The sequence below is a fragment of the Bidens hawaiensis genome, unplaced genomic scaffold, assembly GCF_021521415.1.
Source record: "Bidens hawaiensis isolate Kalapana, Puna unplaced genomic scaffold, B.hawaiensis_p1.1 tig00000190_1, whole genome shotgun sequence".
Taxonomy (NCBI): domain Eukaryota; kingdom Viridiplantae; phylum Streptophyta; class Magnoliopsida; order Asterales; family Asteraceae; genus Bidens; species Bidens hawaiensis.
The window spans coordinates 6,966-32,753 of NW_027491020.1; the positions used below are offsets into that span (position 1 = coordinate 6,966).

At 42.5% G+C, this 25,788-nt stretch overlaps 1 protein-coding gene and 1 pseudogene across 2 annotated transcripts; one reads left to right on the forward strand and one right to left on the reverse strand.

Annotated features, from left to right (window-relative positions):
* Positions 1-1,027: 1,027 nt before the first annotated feature.
* LOC143587166 (24-methylenesterol C-methyltransferase 2-like) lies at positions 1,028-2,572 on the forward strand (annotated as a pseudogene). Its single transcript, XR_013144839.1, has 2 exons — positions 1,028-1,737; positions 2,162-2,572. The product of XR_013144839.1 is annotated as a 24-methylenesterol C-methyltransferase 2-like (transcript).
* A 19,599-nt stretch (positions 2,573-22,171) lies between these two features.
* LOC143584238 (uncharacterized) lies at positions 22,172-24,450 on the reverse strand. The gene is made up of 4 exons (XM_077066356.1): positions 24,265-24,450; positions 23,679-24,132; positions 22,355-23,244; positions 22,172-22,267 (listed from the first exon to the last, which is right to left on the reverse strand). The coding sequence occupies exons 1-4, from the start codon at positions 24,448-24,450 to the stop codon at positions 22,172-22,174; spliced, it is 1,626 nt and encodes a 541-aa protein (XP_076922471.1).
* Positions 24,451-25,788: the final 1,338 nt, after the last annotated feature.

The window sequence follows — 25,788 nt, forward strand, 5'->3', positions numbered from 1 at the left end:
TAAGAGGTACCTAAATTGTTGCTTATTATACAACATGTTATGCATAAATTTAAGAAATTTTAAGGGTAATGTTGTCTTTATATCATAACCATGTACGGTTATTTTAGTTTCTTACATAATAGTTTCAATTTTAGTCCTCTACTTTAATAAAATTTTGTTAATATATAGAATAATTACACATCTACCCCTTATTCAAAACAAACTAACTCCACGACTTTTAAACATTCATAACTTTTTTAAACGTTAATATTTTTTAAGAAAATTATTCTATAAAAACGAACAATTTATTACACTTTAATTTGAGTATGATATTGCTAGAGTTTATTAATTTAAAAAAAATAACATTTACGTGATTACCGGTTTGTAACGACAATGGGTAACGTGAGGCGGTTCGAATCATGGGTCAAAATATATTAGAGTTGGAACATGTCAATACAAAGCTGGTTGAAATGGTTCGGGTTGGGTCGGGATGGGTTCAGGTCGAAAGGGGTCATGTCAAAGCGGTATCGGGTCAAAGCGGGTTTCGAGTCAAAACGGTTTCTGGTCTAGATGGGTTTCGGGTCAAAACGGGTTGGTTTGAAATTCGATTTATTTGAAATTGTTGTACATTTTAGACATCAGTTTCGTGATGACATTGTTTACGCGTACCATACCCGATAAACACATGTCCAACACCACGTAACGCACAAGTAATCAACGTGAGTTACACACATGATGTCGGTTAAGCATGTTTAATGCATATAACATGCATTCAGGTGCCAATTATGCGTGTTAAACTGTAAGTTACACACGTACTGGCTTTGCACGTGTTATGTGTCTAATTTCAAGTTACGAACGCACCGTTATCAGGTTTGCGTACGTACTCTGTTGAATAGCGCGGGCACCTAACTAGTTTTAATTAAGATCGAGTTATGAGAGATTATAAGCTTTTGTTTGTTTGTAAGATAATGTGAAAAGAATAACTCAATTTGGTCATTAATAAATATCTAGCAAACTGGCAGTCAGAAACCCTCACAATCACAATCACAATCACAATCACATTCTCTCCTCAATGGACTCCCTCACTCTGGTGTTCACCTTCTCCATCGTCGCCGGCGGCCTTTACTGGTTCGTGTGCGTCCTCGGATCCGCCGAACAGAAAGGCAAGCACGCCGTCAAGCTCTCCGGCGGCTCGATCGAACGCGACCACGTTCAGGAAAACTACAACAACTACTGGTCCTTCTTCCGCCGCCCCAAGGAGATCGAGAAGGCAGAGAACGTACCCGCTTTCGTCGACACCTTCTACAACCTCGTAACCGACATCTACGAGTGGGGGTGGGGCCAGTCCTTTCACTTCTCTCCAGCCATACCCGGGACGTCAAACCTGGAGTCGACTCGAAAACACGAAGAGATGGCCGTAGATCTGATCGGGGTCAAACCCGGTCAGAGGATACTGGACGCCGGCTGCGGGGTTGGGGGCCCCATGCGGGCGATTGCCAACCACTCGGGCTGCAGTGTGGTAGGAATCACAATTAACGAGTACCAGGTCAGCGGGCCAAGGCGCATAACAAGAAGGCCGGCCTGGATAAGCTGTGTGAGGTGGTGTGTGGGAATTTCCTGGAGATGCCGTTCCAAGACGACAGCTTTGACGGGGCCTACTCCATTGAGGCCACCTGCCATGCCCCCAAGCTGGAAGATGTTTATGCTGAGATCTTTAGGGTTTTGAAGCCCGGGGCGATGTACGTCTCCTACGAATGGGTAAACTTCATCTCTTTAATCTCACAAGTGTGTAATTCAACTTTAAATTGTATTTGTATTGGGTTATATGCTCAACTCATATTTACAAATCCCCATCTTTAACTACAGCCTGTAGTTAAAGACGAGGGCCTCGTTTTTTAAGCTGCTTGGGCTCAGCTCGTTTATTATTATTTTTTAACTAATCTATATACGTTTGTACTCATTTTGAGAAAAAAAACAAATAAACTGGCCTAAGTGTGGCTCGAGCTTTAAACGAACCAAAGAGGTAAAACTTAGAAAAACACAAGGTTCGAGCTTTGGTTTGATAACTAAACAAGCTTTATTTGAGGGTCGGTCTTGATTTGTTTTGAGCTTTTTATCGATCCGAGCTTGGCTGATTTGCACTCATACCTCTAAATTTTACTAATTACATTGTGTCTACTAGGTAACCACTGAATTATACCGCGCTGAAGATCCGGAACATGTGGCAGTTATCCACGGGATCGAGAGAGGTGATGCATTGCCCGGGTTAAGGAGTTATTCCGACATTGCTAAGGTCGCAAAGAAGGTAGGGTTTGAGGTCGTGAAAGAGAAGGATTTGGCAAAGCCTCCGTCGCATCCGTGGTGGTCGAGGTTGAAGATGGGGCGAATCGCGTACTGGAGAAACCACATTGTAGTAACGGTGCTTGAAACCCTAGGGATTGCGCCGAAAGGAACCATGGATGTTCACGAGATGCTGTTCAAGACCGCTGATTACCTCACCAAAGGAGGGGAAACCGGAATCTTCTCCCCAATGCATATGATTCTCTGCAAAAAGCCGGAGAAACCACAAGAATCTTGATCAGTGAAGTTGAGGTTTATTAATCGTTTGTTTCTTTGCAGCACTCGTTTGGTTACTTTTTATTGTTAGTAAGATTTATCTGTTTTATTGTTGTTTGATTTGCTGTGTTTAATTTAATAACTGCTTATTCTCTAATCACAATTATCATGCAATTTTGTTATTCATGGTGTGATCTTTTAAATTCTGCACAAGAGTTTCGTTGTTGATGTTTCTTTTATATTATAGTGTTTGTTTGGTATATAAAAGATTGTATTATCTGTAACAAAAGAACCAGTTTAAGTGAGTTTGGAGGGTGTGTATGTTATTGTAGATCTGATTAGGCTGGCATAATAATAATAATAATAATAATAGCTGTAAAACCAAAGTGCCAGCAGCATGTTTGAAAATAAAGAATAGGTTGAAGTAGACAGTCACGTGATAAGTGAGCTCACAAGTTGGCAGGTCACGTGGTACCTTTGGATTGAATAACAACATGACAAGGATTCCGATCCATAACTGAATTTGTCTGATAGTTTCTGTTCATGTGTGGTTCTTATTATGTTTATTATTACCACTGTGTGCTCTTCCATGGTTTTAACTGATTAAAGAATTTTAATTACCAATTACTCAAACTGGCGAGAATGTGAAAAATGGTGTAAACAAACGGGTCAAAATTTTAGGAAAATAGTTCGTTTTAATTTAAATTGTTGGTTTTATTATTTATTTTAACTAATTCTAGAATGTCGGTAGTGTTGACCGAAACTAATAATATATCTGCTACGTTCTTTGATGTCATTAGCTAACATGCAGGTTACTTTGATTTCGATCAAATGGTCCGGTTATGAGTGTAGCCTGAAGAAACACCAATCCATTCTTCAAGGTCTAACACGTTAATCCGAGGGTAATGGATGAGTATTTTACACGATGGGTTATAAAACCTTCTTGGCGCAGACAAGTGTAACCTGCAAAACAGAACACCGTGAGCTCGTTACATGGAATTGGGGGGGGGGGGGGGATTCTCTCATAACCACCATCCGGTGTGAGATTCAGTACTTTATAGTATGATAGAGTATAATTTGATAGTGATAGTAGGAAAAAGTATATCCTTTACCATTTGGAGGTTTAGCGGTATTTATAGCCGGAGGAGAGAGAGTGTGACCAATCACCTTGTCAGGTTCTCCACCAATAATATTCCCTACTCGTGCGGTCGTGGTGGTTGGTGGAAGTTGGTGGGCATCATGGCCTTTTGACAATGATGTGATTGTACTGTTGTACCGTCCTCTATGTGTTGTCCAATCCCTATTGGTTTGGTGTTTATCCCTATGTGGGTTACCATCTTTTTGTCCCATACTGGTGGGACCTTTGCATTACCATTTCCGAGGTATCAGGGAAAGTTATATTGGACTCTACTCTTCGCGCCATGCACTACGCCTGGCGTTAGTGGCTTCCTGGCGCCTAGTGTTCCGCCCAGCGTATGCAATTAGTGTCATACTTTGTCAAATGGTGGGTTTCATACCCTACCTCTACAAGTCTCCCTAGTCCATAGTCGCCCTTCTTTCAAGAAGTGGGGGCTGTGGACTTATCATGGGCTTTTAGCTTTCCCATTTTTTCTTTGCTGGTTTGGTTTATTTTCGTGGGTAATTCCACATATTGGGTGGGTGACTTCATTAATCGTAACCGTAGGTTGGCGGTTGATCCATGTTAAGTCATCCCATTTTGTAGCCCTTATTGGCGGGTGATTTATGTTAAATCATTCCATGGTGGCGCCTATTTTGGTGGGTGATTTGTGTTAAATCATTCTATGGTGGCGCCTATGTTGGCGGGTGATTTAATCATCCGATGATGGCGCCTATTTTTGCGGGTGATTTATCTTAAATCATCTCATGATGGCGCCTATTTTGGCGGGTGATTTATCTTAAATCATCCCTTGATGGTGCCTGTTTTGTCGGGTGATTTATCTTAAATCATCCTATGATGGCGCCTATTTTTGCGGGTGATTTATCTTAAATCATCCCATGATGGCGCCTGTTTTGGCGGGTGATTTATCTTAAATCATCCCATGATGGCGCCTGTTTTGGAGGGTGACTTATATTAAATCATCCCATGATGGCGCCTATTTTTGCGGGTGATTTATCTTAAATCATCCCATGACGGAGCCTGTTTTGCCAACACTTATCGTTTATGTTTCCTTTTATATGGATGACGTGTAGTTTGGCGTGGATGAGTGAATTAAATGCAAGTCAGTGAAACGACTGCTGGACGTGACAGTTTGACGACGGTTGCTCTGCCCTGCAGACTTTCTGCTTGTGTCAGGCGAGTGGGCGATAATCCCGGTGACGCGCCCAGCTGTAACACATATCCTCTGCCACTCTATTATCGTGACACTTTCTGATTGGGCCACGTGTTAATTATCATTTTTGTATCTCCGTCCCTCATTAATTGCAATTAGTATAAATAGGGGGAGATTACACCGTTTTAAGCACCATTTCTCATCGTTTTCCTTTCATTTTCTTTCTCTCGATCCTTCTTTATTTTATGGCTGAGTCTTCCCAAACCTCGAGGACTAAGAAGAATAATTCCATGGAGTTCGTCGGTTGTCGCATGTATGCCGAGGACTTTGTCAGGGTGTATAACCTTGGCCCTGAGTATGAGCCTGAGCTGCCTGCCCCTGGTAGGACTGCTCGAGAGGCTCCTATCGGCAAGATTGTCGTGTACCGGGAGTATTTCTTTTTGGGCAATCTCCGTTTTCCCCTTACCCGGTTTTTGGTGGATGTTCTGAGTGTTTTTGGGCTGCATCTCAGCCAGATTCATCCGTTCGGAATGGCTCGCCTTCGCCATTTCGAATATACCTGTCATTGCCTCGGTATTACTCCGACGGCTGATAGGTTATCAGCTTTTTACCGGTGGCGTTTCGCCCAGGGATGGTATAACTTACATACCCGCCCTGGTGCAAAGGCTATTGCCCTAGATGCGCCACCCAGTTTGCATGAGTGGAAGAGTTTGTTCTTCTACGTGTATGCTCGTGTGGTGCCGAATTCCATGTTCTTTACGGATGTAAAGGAGCTTCCTGAGCCGAAAGTGGCTCCTTATTCTGGTTCGGACTGGTTCACCACTTCGCAGGCTAGCCTGTCTCCGCCCCGTTATTATTCGGAGCGCGCGTTGGTGTTATTCGGCATGAGTCGGATCTGGGATAATGCGGCTTTTGTACCGGTAATTCTTAATGGCGGTCAAGGTTAGTGTTTTCTTTGCTTTTTCTCTGATGTATATTCTATTTAGCAGTATCCTAAATTGTTTATTTTCAGAGGTGGACGATCGCATGCTCCTCCTACAACCTGCGCCTAAGGGCGTTAAGATGTTAGGGCGGAGGGAGTTAGGTCCCCTTGAGGAGCCGATCCTTACTCGGACCGCTCGAAACTTTGTGTTTCCTCTTCCTATGGGGCAATCATCCGCCTCGCGGCCGCTGCCACCTCCAAGCTCTGTTACCCTTCAGAGTGGTAAGTTCAGCTGCTTTAATCACTTTACTTTGCTTATTTTGCTAACGTTTCATTCTCTTTTACAGGTTGACGATCTAACGTTGTGCGCCTTCCTAAGTGCAGTGGTAGGGGGTACAACGCAGTGGTGGGGAGACGGTTGCGTCTCCGATAGACGCCGCCGCAAGAGACGCCGTGGATGATGACGACGATGTCGTCATGATCTCCACCGTTCCCTTTGGGGCTCCGGTGTCTTCTTCCGCTTCATTGCTTGAGGCACTTGGTTTGAGTGCCAGCATGGCGTCTTCCCCAACCACCTCCGCACAGGTTTCTGTTGGCTGCTCCTCGCCAACATCTTCACAGCCTGTGGTTGCTGTGTCTGCACTAACCACAACGGTTGCCACTCCAATTTTGGTGGCGACTGATGTGTTTTCTGTAGCTGCAGCTTCTGGAACCGTTGTGGATACGAATTTCGTATCTACCGGTCCATCTTCCTCCTCTTCTTCTTTAGCGGGTGGTGCGTTCACTGTTCCACACCATTTGGGTCCCACCCCTGTGATTAATGAAGATGATGAAGAGATGCTCTGCGCCGTCATGAAACCTCGTCTTGGCGGGTTTGTCAAACGTGGTCTTGTCAAATCGTCAGGTATAAATTTTACTATTCTTTCTTTTGTCTGAGCTTAACCTTTTCTAAAGTCGTTAACTCATTTCAGGCGTGCTGGCGATTTCTTCATCGACTGTTTTTCCCGCCACTTCTGGCGTTGTATCTTCTTTGGCGGCTCTTTTTTCCAGTCTGCCGATGATGACAAGTGTTGGCAGCTTGTCTGAGGCTGGGCCTACTGTACAGATGCTGAGTTTGCCAATGATGGCGGGTGTGGTTGGCCCGTCTGAGGCTGAAACTATTGTGACGACTGTACGTGCGCCGACTGGGTCAATTCCCGTTGTTGCACTACCTGCTTCATCTGTGCAACCGATGAAGGCGATTGTGGACGAATCGCCTAAGGTTAGTCTTGAATCAGCGGGATTCTTATTGCTGATTTTTTGAAATCAAGACAGTCCTCACCAGACAAGACTTTAATTCTTGATGGTGATGAAGCTGTGCCGTTGCCTCCATTTCGCCTTGGTGCGACGGTGCAGGGTAAATTTTTTGAAATCCCAGGCAGTAGCAGTGGCGGGTTGAGTGGATGCTTGAGTGGGGGTGTGCTAGATGTGGATATGGACCCCCGCGACTCCATGGAGGCAAGCCAAGTTTTTCGCCCTCGGTGGAAGGTTAACTGTGGCGCCAATTTTGAAGATCCTGCCACTTGCTCTGAATTTTTGGAGTATGCGGTTCCTTCTGGTGAGCGCATCGCTCGTAAAATCCAGTCCCGGAGTAGTTTGTACTCCGACGCCGATTTTCACCCAGTCCAAGCGTTCTCTTGTTTTGCGGAGTTGCTGCGCGAGAACCGTGCCCTTCATGAGGACAAGATTAATGCCAGTGTTCGCATAAGTGAGATGGAACAATTGGTGAAAGATGCTGAGGCCGGCGCTTGGAAAGCGGATAAAGAATCGTCTGATCATCGCCAAGCTTTAAGCGATGCTGAGGCGAAATTGGCTAAGGCTGAGGCGGACCTGGCGGAGTCTGTCCGCGACCGCGCCGCCCGCTATAAGGAGTTTGAGGCTGCGTGCAAGAAGTCTAACGCTGATCTCGCGGACGCACGCAGCCGCGCTGTTGCTGCCAAGGAGGCTTCCGCTCGACTCGAGAGTGAAAACGCTGATATTCGCAAACGCATTGAAGAGTTGGAGACGGAAGCCGCGGTGAGGAAGGCGGATGCAGGTAAGTTAGCTGACACGTTGGTTTCCAATGAAGAGACCATTAAAGTCTTGACTTCTGAGCGTGCCGCTGCTGCTGCCGACCGCGATTGGTTGTTGAAGCATGCTATTTGCAAGGTATTACTCCGCTTTTTTGCTTCCTTTCTTACTCCTTCTTTTGATGTTTTTTTTTTTTTTTTTTTTTGCAGGTTGCTCAATGCATCATTAGCGATGATGATTTGACGCGTTGCGTTGGAACCCTTGTTAATGCTTCCCAACATCTTGGTTACAAGGCTGGATTTGAGGATGCTATCACGCATATGCGTGACAACCTCCCCCTTGAGGCCCACGCTCTTCACGCCATTGATGTGGAAAAGGAGTATTCCGTTGCTGAGATGGAATATGATTCTCTTACGTTTCCTATTCTTTCCCAAGTTGCTCAGTATGCTAAGGAAGAAAATGGCGTGCAACTGTTGAGGAATTTGCTTGAGCCTTCGCAAGCTGGACCTTCCGCCGCTCCTGCTGGCGGTCAAGGAGATGACGCTGTCGTTGACTCTGGGAAGAGTATCAACGATGTAGATTAGGTTTTCTATGTTTGTTCTTGTCATGTATTTCTGTTTTTTTTGTGTGCGGGCGTAAGTGCTCGCTTGTAAATTTTTGTCTATAAATGAAAAGGTTTGTTTTGTGAAATGCGGAGTATCGTTTCCATTCAGATTTGACCCTTGGCTTGTTTTTACAATAGGAATCGAGTTACATATAACACTTTCGCAATTGTGCTGCGTTCCATGTTCTAGGAATCGCTGAGCCATCAAGGTGCATCAGAGTGTAGGCGCCTTTTTCCCAATACTTCCTTGATTTGGTATGGGCCTTCCCAAGATGGCGCTAGTTTGCCTTGTGGTTGTGCTCTTGATGCCTCGTTGTTGCGGAGAATGTAATCTCCGACATTGAACTCACATATTTTCACTTTGGCGTTGTAATACTTTTGTAGCTGGCGCTTGTAATTTTGCTCTCTTATTGCAGCCAACTCTCGTCGTTCTTCGAGAAGCATTAAGTCTAACCTCCTTTCTGCGTCGTTGTCCTTTGGTATTGTGATTCTTGGTGATGGAACGCCGACTTCGGAGGGGATCATTGCTTCGGTACCATAGGTTAGGCTGAACGGCGTTTCTGCATTACTTGTGTTTTTGTGCGTTCTTATGGCCCATAGTACGTGAGGTAGCTGATCGACCCATCCTAATTTGTGGTTTGCCAATCTTTTCTTGATTCTGTCCACGATTGTTCTATTGGCGTGTTCCACTTCACCATTCCCTTGTGGGTGAGCCACGGAGGTGAACGTCAGCGTGACATTGAGCTCTTTTAACCATTTTTGGATATGTTGTTCAGCAAATTGTGCTCCATTGTCGCTGACCAAATTCATGGGTAATCCAAAGCGACAGATTATGAATTCCCAGATGAACTTCTTGATGTTGGTTGCGTTGATTGTTGCTACCGGCTTTGCTTCGATCCACTTTGTGAAGTAATCGATTGCAATTATCAGAAATTTGACGCGGCCTGGCGCCTCTGGAAATGGTCCAGTTATATCAATTGCCCATTTTTGAAATGGCCAAGAAACTGTTACTGATATCATGTCGTTTTTTGGTCGCAGGGTGTTTGGTGCGTGGCGTTGACAGGCGTTGCATTTTCTCAACTCTTTCTCGGCGTCAACATGCATGCCTGGCCAATAGTATCCCGTATTCATGATTTTCTCCACCATGACGTGAGGTCGAAGACTCACTCAAAAAATAAACCGAATACAACTAATTAGATAGCGGTAAGCGGGTATCGAACACAGGGAGTTTTGTGGAATATGCGTTACTTAGTAGTTTGATAATTAATCTAAATTAAACTAAATGCAAATATTAAAATCAAGTATTTTGGTTGTTTGGTTTTGATTAATAAAAAGAACTTAAGCAATTAAACAAGTTTTTAAACAGTAAGAGAAAAAATGCTCTCTCCCAATTTCAGGTTTCCAATGTAGATCAAGTTAACGTTTATTTATGGAACAAACTACACGAATATAGTTTTGTGAAAATTCAATTGATTGTGATAAACGAGGACTAAGTACTTGGATTACACAAACGCAAGGTTGTCACTCAAAAATCAGTTTAGTTTTATCAACCCTAATTCTCTTCTACTAAATCTCGATTGCCTATGGCACCAAGAACGGATAGTCAAGAACACGAAATCAAACAATACTAACAATTACAATACAAACTCACAATCACCAAACAATATATTCATAAGATCAAAAGACTATCCCACAATTAACATAAACGATTCACAAGTATCTAATTGAAAACCTTACTTTGGAAGAGAACATAAAGATGACTAGCCACACATTGTCTGAATCATCACCATATCGATTAGGTTAATCAAGCAAATCATAAACCCAAACAATTGATTAGAATCACCAAAATATCGTTCTTGCTCTCTCCCAATCGCCCCTAGGTAGTTCTTGATGAAAAGATAATGAAAAGTCTCGCCAAAAACGAGTAATAAATAATAATAAAACAGCAGTTACGACTGCGCACCGTGGCCCACGGTTCAAACCGTGGGTCACGGTTTTCTTCTGGAAATGTTGGACCGTGGCCCACGGTTGAACCGTGGGTCACGGTGGTGATCTGAAAATTTTGGACCGTGGCCCACGGTTGAACCGTGGGTCACGGTTGAGGCTATGGTGTCAGTCAGAGGCCACGGTACGGTGGCTTCTGTTTCACTTTTTTATTTGGACCGTGGCCCACGGTTGGACCGTGGGTCACGGTGGTCTTCAGCCAAAACTCTTTGTTTTCTTCATTTTTTAATCTCTCACACATTCTCGGTCCATTCGGTTGCCTCGGTATCCACCATAATAGCCCCGGAACCATCTTTGAACCTACAATTCACCAACAAAACCGTAGTTATCTAATTCCACAAAATAAACTTATTCAAAACATAATTCTTACGGCTTTTATATCATTTAAGGGTTGTCCCATGGACCACCCGTCACATTCCCACACTTACACGTTGCTTGTCCTCAAGCAACATCTCAAAACAACTTTCGATTACATTCAACTTGTTTCCACCAATCTTACCACAAGTCCGGTTCAGTTAAAGTCCCAAGTCATACCCTATTCCTTTGTTTTTTTATCGGGTGCACTAGATCAAAGTTGATAACCCACCAAATAATTTGATGTTACCATTTAAAACTTATGGAACCGCCTAAACGAGTATACATGTTCATACCTCTCACACTATCAACACTCTTCTCGGTTTAATATCTGGACTAGCAAAAAAAAATGTGCCAGTATATGTCTCTGCCCTCAAAAACCAAGTATGAGTTACAATTTAATAAGCTTGCAGGCCAGTCTTATCTCCACCCATTACCCACCGGTTGCATAAAGACTAGGATTAGGGTTTTTCTGAGGCTTAGGTTGGGTGCGAAATAGACATATTTAGTGACTAAGGTGAATGAAACCCAGTTTACAAATACCCAAACAACTAATCAAATATAAACAGACTGCTAATTACATAACTGAATAAGAACGAACTCTCTTTTTGGATTTTTTTTTTTACTGATAGACAATACACTGAATCAAACAATTATACAACTCTGACAAACACATATTTACAACCCAACCGAGACATACATACATTGTGTAGTATGCTCAACAACTGACTCAACAACTGACTATATACAACTCGATAACGAACTGGATTTCATCACACAGGTTAAAATATAATGAAGGCCAAAGCTGAAATGGTGTGTAATGTTTGGTTTAACAAATAAACAGGAATGAGGTCAAAACGGGCTCCTAAGGGGATTATGTCGGGTAAGGAAATTTATTTAGTGGAGGAAAAGTGTATGTAAAGGTTTTCTAAAATCCTAATCTCCATACAGATGGTGGTATTAAGATCTCGATAAGCATGTGACAAGCAAGTTCTAAGTCTGTAAAACATACCGGTTTCCCTCAATCAATGGTTTAAGACATGTTTCATATCTATTATATAATATGTGTATTAAGTATAGGGGCCATCTCACAATATGTCTGGAATAATGGGCTGCCGATATGAAACATGTATACCCGTCCCCTTGACTCGTTATCCCCTCTAAACGGTCCATTTTAATTTTCTTTTCTTTTTTTAAAAGCAACTAGGCACATATAACTTAAGGAATTGTGACCATGAAAAGGGACCCAAAACTTCACCCCGCCATCTTACCACTTTCCAATTCTTTTAAAACATTTTAAACTTTTTCTTCATTTTTCTATTTTTTATTATTTATTTTTTTTTTCAAATTTTTTTTTTCAAAGCAAACAAAAATAAAGGAAAATTTTCCTCATCCCCACACTTGGGATACATTGTCCCCAATGTACGGTTTTAAGAAAAATAAAAACAAACCACTAATTAAACACCACCTTCATTCCAACACAATCCCTTAATACTTAATCAAAAGTATTCCATCCACCACCCATCCACCCAAAATTAACTGAAAACAAAGGTAAAAACAATTATACATAATATACAAAACGGGGTTCACCTGGATTCATGCGGTTCGATCAGTTGTATGGCGGGTGGCCCGGCCCGAAAATAGATGTCATGAAATCGTGGAATTGGCCAAAATTAAATGCCCCATCACCGCCGCTGCTTCCTTCTCCTTGTGGTGGTGGAGGTGCCATTGATTGCATTGGATCGATCCACATTGAATGATGAAGTGGCGGTTCGGGATATCGTACCGAACCGTCAAACGGAGGAAGAGTCGTATAATCCACGACTTGTGGATCCGCTACAACCGGCACACCAGCATGCCACTGTTCATGCATCCTCCTATTACGATCATCCAAATATCTCATATTCATTTCATGCTCACGCCCATACGCATTGTTGCGGTTCCACATCTCTAACCGATCATGCCTCTCTTTCGCAGCCCGTTCAGCATAAGCTCCCATAAACGTCTGATGATCGAACAATGAACGCGACTCATCTGACCAGTTTTCATATGTGGAGGGCCTATGCCTCTCCACCACTTCATTCATCGACCCCACATGGGCCCAATTGTTCCCGTAAGAATTGTAACCATCCGAAAAGTCCCAACCCCCTTGTTGGGAACTACTACCACCGCCCACCTCCATGTACTCGGGCTCACTTAACTCTTCTATCACCTCATCCTCATCATCATCATCCTCTTCAACATCCTCCCTTAAAAATTTCCATCTCACATTATCAAGCACAAGCAAGTGATGCCTATCGGTTTGTGAGTAATCACAACCCGACAAATCTTTCAATATAAACTCTTTAAGTACCTTTGGTGTTCCAACCGACTCATCAGTAATCACACCATGATTCTTTAACAAGGCTGTAATCAGTCGACAATGCGGAATTAACTTCCGCTTATTACTTTCTCGACTAATCCAAATATTTTGCATGACAAGATAGCGAAAAGAAATAAGAGGCTTTCCACACATCAGTGCATACAAAATAGGAACATCACTATTCCTCACTACTGAAATGTCCCCCCGACGAGGCATCACATTGTGCAAGCAGATAGACATCAATAACTTTGCCTCAATCTTCAAATTTTTTCTCAAAATCGTATCACTATTATTGACTCTTGCTTTAATCACTTTATCTACCATGTCGTGCCATTTAGGGTGTTTTTCGGGGCAATCGAATAACTCTTGGGAAGAGGGGTAGACATATGACTTACTTGGCTTAGTGTCAAAAAGTGCAATCTCATCAAGTGAATCAAATGACATCACTACTTCATGACCTCCTACCGTCCCAATTAACTTCATCTCGTTCCCCTTTTTGTAGGGAGGACATCGTAACGTAGATACCCATTCTTCAATCTCTTGGTCGTACAAAGTGTTCGTTTCCTCATCATAACACTTTAACGCCGCTTCCCAACCCAAAGCTTTAAACTTGTCGACTATACCAAAAACTTCAAACCCTGGATCGTTTACCTCACTCTCACACATAAATCCATGAAATTGGTGTTTTAACGTAGCCATTTTATCAACAAACAACTCCGCTTGCCATTCCAATGGGTACTTTGTCAACCCCCCACCCCTCCAAGTGGGTTTCATTGTTTGTACCGGAACATTCGCTTGCTCTTCTTGCATTCTTTGCCTCTTTAACTGGGCTGCCCGACCACTCGAAGTTGATGCCTTTGACTTACCCTTATCTGCCGTTCTACCCATCTACACACAACAAACAACCCATCCAAACCAAGTTAGATAAACAGCCTCATCCCCACACTTGCTTGTTATTATGGTTGTGGATAATTACTTGCTAATTAATTGGCCAAAAATTTCACACTTGCTTCAACCAATAATTTCCAATTAATCAATATAACAACATATTTTTGTAACAATTGTTAATTATCCACAACCATACCATACAATCATTATACTCATTACTCAAACAAGCAAGTGGGTACCTATAAACATTCAAACTTACAACTTCAACACAATGTACCATCAATAATGACAAGAAATTCATACCTTTGTGTTGTTGAATGTGAAGAAAGCTTCAAACTAAACCAAAAGCCCAAAAATTTCAAAACTTTTCAGACACTTAATGTCCAAAATCGACCAACCAAACAGGAGATTCTTTCAATTTCAAGGGTATATTCGAAATCCTTGTGAAATTTTAGCCAAAATAGACTCAAAAATCGTTTGATTTGGTAGAGATTTGAAAAAGTTATGAGAGTTTGAAGATGAGAGTTAGGGTTTGTGAAGGTGGGTTTTTAGGAAGAAGAAGATGAAAGATGGAGTAAATAATGAAGTTAGGTGATTTATGTGGTGTAGATTTGTTGTAAATGTTAATTTTAATTCTTTATTTAACCTAAAAACCCGGCTCCCCGTAATTATTTTCGCCGAACCGTGGCTCACGGTCACACGGTCCGACCGTGACACACGGTTCACCTAATTAATTTTTTTTTAAACCAAAGTTAAATAAAATCTAAATTACCCTAACTAAAATATACAACATACCTTGACCATTTAGTTCGTTTCCTCATCCGGTGAGCGTAACAAATAACTCACCCGGTCCACATCGAGCATATTGATGTCCTTTCCTTCCAAGTAAGGTTTAAGTCGTTGACCGTTCACCACTTGTTTCGTTTGTTCTTGGACATCTTCTATCTCCACATCACCAAATTGACCAACTTTTGTGATGACATATGGGCCCATCCACTTGCTCTTTAACTTACCCGGAAACAACTTCAACCTTGAGTTGTACAACCACACCTTTTGACCCACTTCAAAAGTCCGTTTTCTCAACTTTGCATCATGGACCTTTTTTAGTTTGTCTTTATATGCGGAAGCACATTCATACGCTTCATCCCGAATTTCCTCAATCTCATTCAACTTCAACTTTCTTAACTCACCCGCTTCCTTATAATCCGCATTAACATTCTTGATCGCCCAAAACGCCTTATGTGCCAATTCCATTGGTAAATGGCACCCTTTCCCATAAACTAACCGATAAGGAGTCGTGCCAATAGGAGTTTTGTAAGCGGTCCGATATGCCCATAATGCAGCATTCAACTTAGAAGACCAATCCTTCCTATCGACCCGCACCGTCTTCATCAAAATTTCTTTGATTTGGCGATTAGACACTTTGACTTGTCCACTTGTTTGTGGATGATAAGGAGTAGCAATTCGGTGATTCACACTGTACCTTTTTAGAAGTTTCCCAAAGTTGAAATTCTTGAAATGTGACCCACCATCACTAATAATAACCCGCGGAATGCCAAACCGAGAAAAAAATGTTTGATTGAACAAATTTACAAACTACCGAATGGTCATTCGTTCTTGTTGCTATCGCTTCTACCCACTTGGACACATAGTCAACCGCAAACAAAATATACAAAAATCCATTCGAGTTTGGAAACGGGCCCATAAAGTCAATTCCCCATACGTCGAAAATCTCTAACACCAAAATCGGTTGCAATGGCATTTCATCCCGTTTTGAAATACTACCCAAATTTTGACAATTTAAACAATATCGGGCATACGCACTTGAATCTTTAAAAATGGTGGGCCAATAAAACCCACATTGGAGCACCCGGTAACCCGTCTTTTGACCACTAAAATGACCTCCACACGCCGATGCATGTGCATGAGCCAAAACTTCCCATACCTCAGAATCGGGGATACACCTCCTTATTATTTGATCCGAACCAATTTTGAACAAGTCCGGTTCATCCCAAATATATTGCTTCACTTGGGCCATGAACCGTTGTTTTCTTTTCTTCACCCAATGACTTGGAATAGATCCCGTTGCTAAGTAATTCACAAAATGGGCATACCATGGTGTGGTCGACACGGCTAATAATTGCTCATCGGGAAACCGTTCGTTTATCTCCAATGGATCATCAACACCCTCCAATGGAATTCGGGATAGGTGATCCGCCACGACATTTTCACACCCTTTTTTATCCCGAACCTCTAAGTCAAACTCTTGCAAAAGTAATACCCATCGAATTAAACGTGCTTTTGCATCCTTCTTCTCCATCAAATATCGAACCGCGCTATGATCCGAATACACGATCACCTTACTCCCCCAAATATACGAGCGAAACTTATCCAAAGCATAAACCACCGCAAGCAATTCTTTTTCGGTGGTGGTGTAGTTAAGTTGTGCTTCGGATAAAGTTTTACTTGCATAATAAATGACCACCGGTTTTTTATCAACTCGTTGACCCAATACCGCTCCGATAGTAGTATCACTAGCATCACACATAATCTCAAACGGCTAAGACCAATCCGGTGGTTGTAAAATGGGAGCTTCCACCAACTTTTCCTTCAAAACATTAAATGCTTGCAAACATTCATTAGTAAAGTTAAAAGGAACATCTTTTAACAATAAATTACATAAAGGTTTTGTGATTACACTAAAGCCTTTAATAAATCTTCTATAAAAACCCGCATGCCCCAAAAATGACCTTACCCCTTTAATGTTTTTAGGTGGAGGTAAAGATGATATTACCCGGACTTTTGCCTTGTCCACTTCCATTCTCCTTTCCGAAATCACATGACCCAACACGATCCCCTCTTGCATCATGAAATGACTTTTCTCCCAACTTAGAACTAAATTTGTCTCAACACATCTTTTTAAAACTTTTTCTAATTCATTGAGACAATTTTCATAAGTTGGGCCAAAAATGGAAAAATCATCCATAAATACCTCGAGTGATTCCCTGACCATATCCGAAAAAATACTCATCATACAACGTTGGAATGTGGCCGGGGCATTACACAAACCGAATGGCATTCGCCGAAAAGCAAAAGTGCCATACGGACAGGTGAAAGTAGTCTTGTGTTGGTCATCCGGGTGAATGGCAATTTGGTTATAACCCGAGTACCCATCCAAAAAACAGTAATACTTTTGACCCGATAATTTTTCAATAATTTGATCAATAAAAGGTAATGGAAAATGGTCTTTAGATGTAGCGGCATTTAATTTGCGATAATCAATGCAAACTCGCCACCCGGTGACCGGTCGGGTGGCGATTTGTTCACCGCTTTCATCTTTAATTACCTGTATACCTGCTTTTTTCGGTACCACCTGTGTAGGACTTACCCATGCGCTATCCGAGATAGGATAGATGATTCCCGCATCCAACCACTTGATTACCTCTTGCTTCACAACTTCTCTCAAATTGGGATTCAACCTTCTTTGAGTCTCTCGGGTTGGTTTTGCCTCCTCATTGGTGATGATTTTGTGCATAACTATAGATGGACTAATGCCTTTTAAATCAGCAATTGTCCAACCTATGGCCGCCTTGTTTGCCTTCAACACCTTCAATAATTGTTGTTCTTGCGTCTCTTCCAAATTGGATGCAATAATGACCGGTAATGTGTCATTATCCCCCAAAAATGCATACTTCAAATGGCTTGGCAAATCCTTCAATTCCAACTTTGGTGGACTTTCCAATGACGGTTTTGTACCCGAATCTATCACAGCTGGTAGATTTTCAATTTGATGAGTCCATGGTGGTCTTCCTTCTTTAACCGCCAACACGTCTTGATTTTTCTCTTCCATCCTCAATGCACAAAGATGTACCTGTTCAGAAAAATCACAAATACATGCTTCCAAAGCATCGTCCTCATAATCGTGCGGTTCACACGTGTCAACTATATCTGCCATAAAACACTCATCACCACATAAAGCATTAGATCCGTTAGTGAACACATTTAATCTCATTTTCCGATTTCCAAAAGCCATATCAACTGTGCCCGATCGACAGTCAATAATAGCATGAGCGGTGTTTAAAAACGGTCGACCCAATATAACATTTTGTTGTTGGGTCGAGTCAACCGATGAGTAGTCTAAGACCAAAAAGTCAACCGGATAGTAAAATTCTTCAACTTTTACTATCACATCCCTCACAATTCCTCGGGGGAGTTTATGAGACAAATCGGCTAACACAACCGTTGTCTAGACTCGTTTTAAAGGACCAAAATCGTATTGGTCATATAAACCCCCCGGTAAAATACTTACTCCGGCTCCAAGATCGAGTAACGCCTTAGACATTTGAAAATCGCCTACTTGAATGTTAATTAAAGGCGTTCCCGGATCTTGAAGCTTAGGAGGAAGATCTCCTTTTAAAACCGCACTTACCCGCTCAGTTAAATCCACTCTTAAAGGCACTTTTTGTTGCCTCTTTTGAGTGCATAATTCTTTTAAAAATTTTCCGTAAGCGGGTACTTGCTTTATTGCTTCAAGTAAGGGTAAATTTACTTTTACTTGCTTAAAGACCTCCCACATCTCTTCTTTTTGAGGACCCCTTCTTGAAATTATATTTTTCTTACCCGGGTCAAGTAAAGCTGAAGGAAATGGAACCACCTTTGGTTCTACTTCCTTATCTTTATCTTTTAAATTTGAAGTTTGACCCGGATTTTGTAACGGTTTTTCAAAAGTGACATGTTTAGTGGGTTTAGTTATTACTATTTCATCATCATCACTTTCGTTACCCGTAACATCCTCAACTTCCCCATCAACCACACCCGGTGATAAATCTTTTTTATATTCTTTACCACTTCTTAAAACACTCACATGGTTAATAGGAACATTACGAGAAGAGTTATGAGAAGGATTTACCTTTGTGTCGCTTGGCAATTGGCCTTTATTCTTCTTCAAATCCGACACTTCGGTTGCAAGTTGACCCATTTGTGTGGTCAACGCTTGGATGGCCTTGTCTCTAACCTCATCCTTTTGCATTCTCACTTCATCAAGTTGATTTCTTCGTTGCATATCTTGTTGCATCAACTTCAACATGTCCATCACCTCGTTTCCACCCGATGAACTTTGACCCGTTGACCCGCTTTGACCTTGAAATCCTTGATTATTCCCGCCATGATAATTACCTTGATTATTATATTGTTGACGAGGAACGTAATTGTTTTGACTTCTTTGAAAATTCGGGTTGGCTTGAGTAGCCGGGTTTCCAAATCGAAAATTCGGGTGATTTCTCAACCCGGGGTGGTAGGTGTTGGAGTTCATGTTGTAATTCCTACCACCTCCCCCTTGAAGTGCATTTACCTCTTCTACCGGTGCTTGACCAACCACACACACCTCCGCCGCATGGCCCAACTCATTACAATTTGTACAAACATTGATTACCTGATTGGTGGTTTGTACATTTTCTTCTTCCACCGCTTGCACGTGCGATCTACCAATTGCCGGTCTTGCCCTTCTTCCGGTTTGAGCTTTTCTCTTCGATGTAACCGCCATTTGTTCCAAATATGCCCAATCATCTTGTTCATAGTTTGTACCAAATGACCCGTTTGTAATCGACATTAAGTTTTGTTCATCTTCCGTGATCAACCACTCATGAAATGCATTCAATAACTCCCAAAGAGCAATACCATGATGCGGACAATTCTTGATCATCATATTAAACCGTTCAAACGCATCGTGAAACATTTCGCCCGATTGTTGTTGGAAAGATCTCAAACTCCTTCTCGCATAATTAGTCTTTTGGGCCGTGTAAAATTCTTCTAAAAATCTTTGTTGCATTTCGGCCCAAGTATAAATTAATGCGGAAGGCAAAGTGTAAAACCATCTCTTTGCTTTATCTTCCAAAGAAAATTGAAAAAGAACCAACTTTACCTCATCCGCCGAAAAAAATTGACCCCCAATTGTGTTGCACATGGAGTCATATGCCTCCAAATGAAAGTATGGTTCTTCCGTTGCTAGCCCCATATACTTAGGTAGACTTTGGAGTGCATTGGTTCGCACTTCAAATGTCCTCCCTTGTTGATTGTGCGGGATAACTACCGGAGACGGATTATTAGTAATAATTGGTCGGAAATGGGCTTCAATCCCCCTTACCATCTCTCTTGCATGCCTTCTTGGTACACCCATCGGTACTCTCGGTTGACCCATTTGCCTATAAACGGGCCTTGGCTGCGCATATTGTTGTTGAAACTGTGGTTGGAGCATTTGTGGTTGGAATTGTTGATCTTGAGGTTGCCCTTGCAGTTGTTGAATAACCGGTGGCGGTTGAACTTGATTAACGACAACCGGTGGTTGTTGTTGAACTTGTTGTTGAACCGATGGTTGAGCTTGTTGTTGAACAACCGCCGGTGGTTGTTGCTGTCGATTAACCTCTTGAATAACCGGTGGTTGTTGCCATTGACCATAACCGAAAGTTCCCGGATTTACCATCTTTCCTCCATCACCTCCCATGTAGTTACCTTCATCTTCATACCCATCAAATTCACTGTCAAACCCATATCCGAATCCGTCACCTTGTGTTCTTGAATGTGGCATAAACGGTTGGGGTTGGGGTTGGTATTGGTAGTTTGATTGTGATTGTTGAAATGGTGGTGGTTGATATCGTTGAGATGATGATGACGTACCAAATTGAGGAAAAAGGTTGGTGATAGGTGGCAATGTAGATGATGTTGCATAGGTATATGTTCGGTTATGATTGGTGGTTGATCACTTGATGTAGTAGTAGTGATTGGTGGAGGTGGATTTGGTGGAGGTGTAGTCGGGGCTGGTTGACCCGAAGTGGGAACTGGTGAATCCATATTGTTTGATGCTGTTGGAGAAACAAGAAGCTTATTCTCCCTAAATAAGACTCGGTTTCTTCAGAGTGTTTTGTCAATCTCGGGATCGATTACTAGCGGTGATTACCTGTTAGAGCCTCTAGTATGCATACACCTGTAGGTACCTGCACACTAACACAACCAGCGTAAACCCGAAAATAACAAACAAAAACTACTAAAACTAACACACGTTGCGCACTACTCCCCGGCAGCGGCGCCAAAATTTGACGTGAGGTCGAAGACTCACTCAAAAATAAACCGAATACAACTAATTAGATAGCGGTTAGCGGGTATCGAACACAAGGAGTTTTGTGGAATATGCGTTACTTAGTAGTTTGATAATTAATCTAAATTAAACTAAATGCAAATATTAAAATCAAGTATTTTGGTTGTTTGGTTTTGATTAATAAAAAGAACTTAAGCAATTAAACAAGTTTTTAAACAATAAAAGAAACAATGCTCTCTCCCAATTTCAGGTTTCCAATGTAGATCAAGTTAACGTTTATTTATGGAACAAACTACACGAATATAGTTTTGTGAAAATTCAATTGATTGTGATAAACGAGGACTAAGTACTTGGATTACACAAACGCAAGGTTGTCACTCAAAAATCAGTTTAGTATTATCAACCCTAATTCTCTTCTACTAAATCTCGATTGCCTATGGCACCAAGAACGGATAGTCAAGAACACGAAATCAAACAATACTAACAATTACAATACAAACTCACAATCACCAAACAATATATTCATAAGATCAAAAGACTATCCCACAATTAACATAAACGATTCACAAGTATCTAATTGAAAACCTTACTCTGGAAGAGAACATAAAGATGACTAGCCACACATTGTCTGAATCATCACCATATCGATTAGGTTACTCAAGCAAATCATAAACCCAAACAATTGATTAGAATCACCAAAATATCGTTCTTGCTCTCTCCCAATCGCCCCTAGGTAGTTCTTGATGAAAAGATAATGAAAAGTCTCGCCAAAAACGAGTAATAAATAATAATAAAACAGCAGTTACGACTGCGCACCGTGGCCCACGGTTCAAACCGTGGGTCACGGTTTTCTTCTGGAAATGTTGGACCGTGGCCCACGGTTGAACCGTGGGTCACGGTGGTGATCTGAAAATTTTGGACCGTGGCCCACGGTTGAACCGTGGGTCACGGTTGAGGCTACGGTGTCAGTCAGAGGCCACGGTACGGTGGCTTCTGTTTCAATTTTTTATTTGGACCGTGGGTCACGGTGGTCTTCAGCCAAAACTCTTTGTTTTCTTCATTTTTTAATCTCTCACACATTCTCGGTCCATTCAGTTGCCTCGGTATCCACCATAATAGCCCCGGAACCATCTTTGAAACTAAAATTCACCAACAAAACCGTAGTTATCTAATTCCACAAAATAAACTTATTCAAAACATAATTCTTACGGCTTTTATATCAATTAAGGGTTGTCCCATGGACCACCCGTCACACCACCATTCTTGGAGCTGCGTGTACGCCACATATTCCTTTATGAATTTCTCTGAGCAGATAATTTGTGTCCTGCGGGTCTACGCATCTGAGAAGTGGACCCAAGTATGATCGCCTATATAGGATATCCCCTTGGATTGTGTAATTCAACGCTTTATGGCGGATCTTCCGCGCATCTGCTTTCTTTTCTGGCAAGATACCTCTCGCGAGGTAATTGATGATTGGTGTCATCCAAGTTTTTCCTGTTTCTGAGCAAACGGGAATTTCTTTGTTCATTATTGAAGGCATTGCTAGGACTTCGATGCGGACATCTTTTGCAAGGTGTTCGAACCCAACGGATGCAAGTTTGTTTAGGGTGTCAGCCTGTTTGTTCTCGCTTCTATTGATGTGTTTCACCTTGCATGTGGCAAAAGTTGCCATTAGCGCCTTAGCTTGCGCTAGGTATGATGCCATTTTGTCGTCCTTCGCATCATACGATCCTTCAATTTGGTTTGCCACTAACATGGAGTCCACATGTGCTTCCAAATGGCGGGCCCCTAGTTTTCTAGCGATTCTCAACCCTGCCAACAATGCTTCGTACTCTGCCTCGTTGTTTGTGCTTTTGAATTCTAGGTGTAGTGCATACGTGAATTGTTGCCCTTCTGGGTTGGTTATCTTTAGGCTCGCTCCAGCGCCTTCGTCGTTAAAAGCTCTGTCTGTGAACATCTTCCAGACTTCATTTTTCTTTTGATCCACAGGGGCTTCGATCTCTCTTTTGCATTCCTCCTCTTTTTCTTGAGGGATTTCTGCGATGAAATCAGCCAAAACCTGGCCCTTGATTGCTAGCCTTGGTTTGTATTCAATGGCATATTCTCCCAATTCTATCGCCCATTTAGCAAGCCTCCCGGACAATTCTGGCTTGCTCAGTACACTTTGTAAGCGAAGGTTGGTGAGAACATGTATTGGATGGCCCTGGAAGTATCATCTTAAACGTTGCGCCGTCTGGACCAAGGATAAGACCAACTTTTCCAAGGTGGGGTATCTTGTTTCTGCGTCTGCCAGGGTGCGGCTTATGTAATAAATGGGTGTTTGAGTACCATTTCTTTCCACCATCAAGACTGCGCTGACTGTTCTTTCTGATGCCGCTAAGTATACTATTAATGGTTCTCCAGCGTTGGGGGCTGTGAGTGTTGGTAATTCTTCCATGCGTGACTTGATTTCTTGGAATGCTGTTTCCGCTTCTTTCGTCCATCTGAATTGAGATTTCTTGAGGCAGTTTCTCAAGGTTGAGACGAACGGGAATGATTTTTCAGCATGACCAGACAAAAATCTATTCAGCGCGACTAACCGCCCGTTGAGCGTTTGCACTTGTTTGACCGATTTTGGCGATGGCATTTTTCGCACGGCTTCCAATTTTCTGAGTTGGCTTTGAAGCCACCGTTTGTCACGATTACTCCCAGGAAATTTCCTTCCTCCATGCCAAAGGAGCATTTTCCTGGGTTAAGCTTCATGCTTATCGACCTTAGAGTTTGGAAGGTCTCCTCGATATCTTTCAACATGGTTTCTTCCGTCTTGCTTTTGATGACGAGATCATCCATGTAGACTTCCAAATTTCTTCCAATTTGAGGTTTGAATTCTTTGTCCATCAACTTTTGGTAAGTAGACCCGGCATTCTTGAGGCCGAATGGCATCATTTTATAACAATATGTTCCGTTGTTTGTTCTGAACGCCGTTTTGTCTTGGTCTCTTGCCGCTATGTGGATTTGATGATACCCTTTGTAAGCGTCTAGAAAGCATTTGAACTGAAAAGGTACCAGTGTGTCAACTTTAAGATCGATCTCTGGCAAGGGGTAACAGTCTTTTGGGCACGCTTTGTTGAGATCTTTGAAATCAATACACATGCGCCATTGGCCGTTTGCTTTGGGCACCATTACCGGGTTGGCAACCCATGTTTGGTATTGAATCTCTCGGATTATACCTGCATCGACCAGTTGTTGGACTTGCTCTTCGCAGGCTTTTGCTTGTTCTGGCCCCATCTTTCTTTGCTTCTGCACCACCGGGACGAAAGTTGGGTTAACTTTCAACTCGTGTTCCGCTTTGCTTCTTGGGACCCCCGTCATGTCTGCAGGGATCCAAGCGAAGACATCGATGTTCTTGAGTAATAAGCTCTTGAGCGCCGCGCACGCTTCTTCTGAGATAGTTGGTCCAATGGTTACGCTATGTTCTGGGAATTTCTTGTTGAGTGCCCATTTTTCCACTTCTCTGATCTTGCTCGTTCTTTATACTTTCGGTGCTTTCCTCTCTTCCATGTTACATTCTTTGTTGGCGTGGATCATCGCTATCCCAGTCGGGGTTGGTACCCCGACTATCCCATGTGCTGTTGACGGGGGTAGCGTTGAAGTCACCGATGGCTTCTCTTCCAAAGATTATATCGTATTGTGGGTGAGAAGTTTCCATTACTATGAAATCAACATCTTCTGTTCGAGAATGGAGCCCATCACTTAGCTCGACTGGGAATGTTAGCTGTCCCATCGGGTATGCGATACTTTGATTGAACCCCGTGATTGGGGCGTTAACTGCTGTCAACCGACGTTTATCTTCTTCGTCTACCAAGTCGAAACACTGGTGGTACATGATGTTGGACGTTGCCCCCGTGTCAACAAAGAAACGTGGCATCCTATAATTACCGAAAACGGCTGTGATCACTAAGGGTGCTTTCTTGTTCGCCCCTCCTCGTACTCTTGGGAAGATGACTTGTTCCTCTTTCCATGGCGCTCATTCTGTTCTCCGTTTCTTGTTTTGAACATTGCCCAAGATCATATTAGCGTGTAGATCTTTGATCTTCTTCTCTGGTCTTCCGCCATCTCTTTGGGGTGGGCGTCTGTACTTCCATCGTATGTTTCTGACAAGGTGATCCAATTTGCCATTCTTGACACACTCTTCGATCGCGTCTTTCAAGTTAATACACTGATTTGTCGTATGGCCATATTGTTCATTAAAGTCGCAATAACTTTTCATATCTGTGCTCGACCCCTGCTTGACTGGCGCTGGCTTCTTCAGCTGGATCCCTTCGTTGTACATTATATGGGCTGGGCTTCTTGTTAGCGGAGTCCACCTGGATCCGTTTGCTTGGGGCGCACTCGATTGCCTCTTCTGTCTTGTTTTGGATGGGTCGAATGTGGGCTCCCTTTCGCTGTTCAACCTTGACCATACGGAAGACATTCTTTTGCCCTGGCGGGCCCTATTAATGTCATTTCTGGCATCATTCTTTGCCAGTTCTTTTCCCAAACTTTTTTCCATCCGCGCGTATCTTTTGGCCGCGGTCATAACATCGTCCCATCGTTGCGGCATCCCATCTCTGCCCGTAAGGTTACGTATAAGATCGTCACATTTTACGTTCTGGCAAAAGGCCGCCCGTAGGAGTTCTTCACTTACGCCGCCGATGTTCAGGCCTTCTT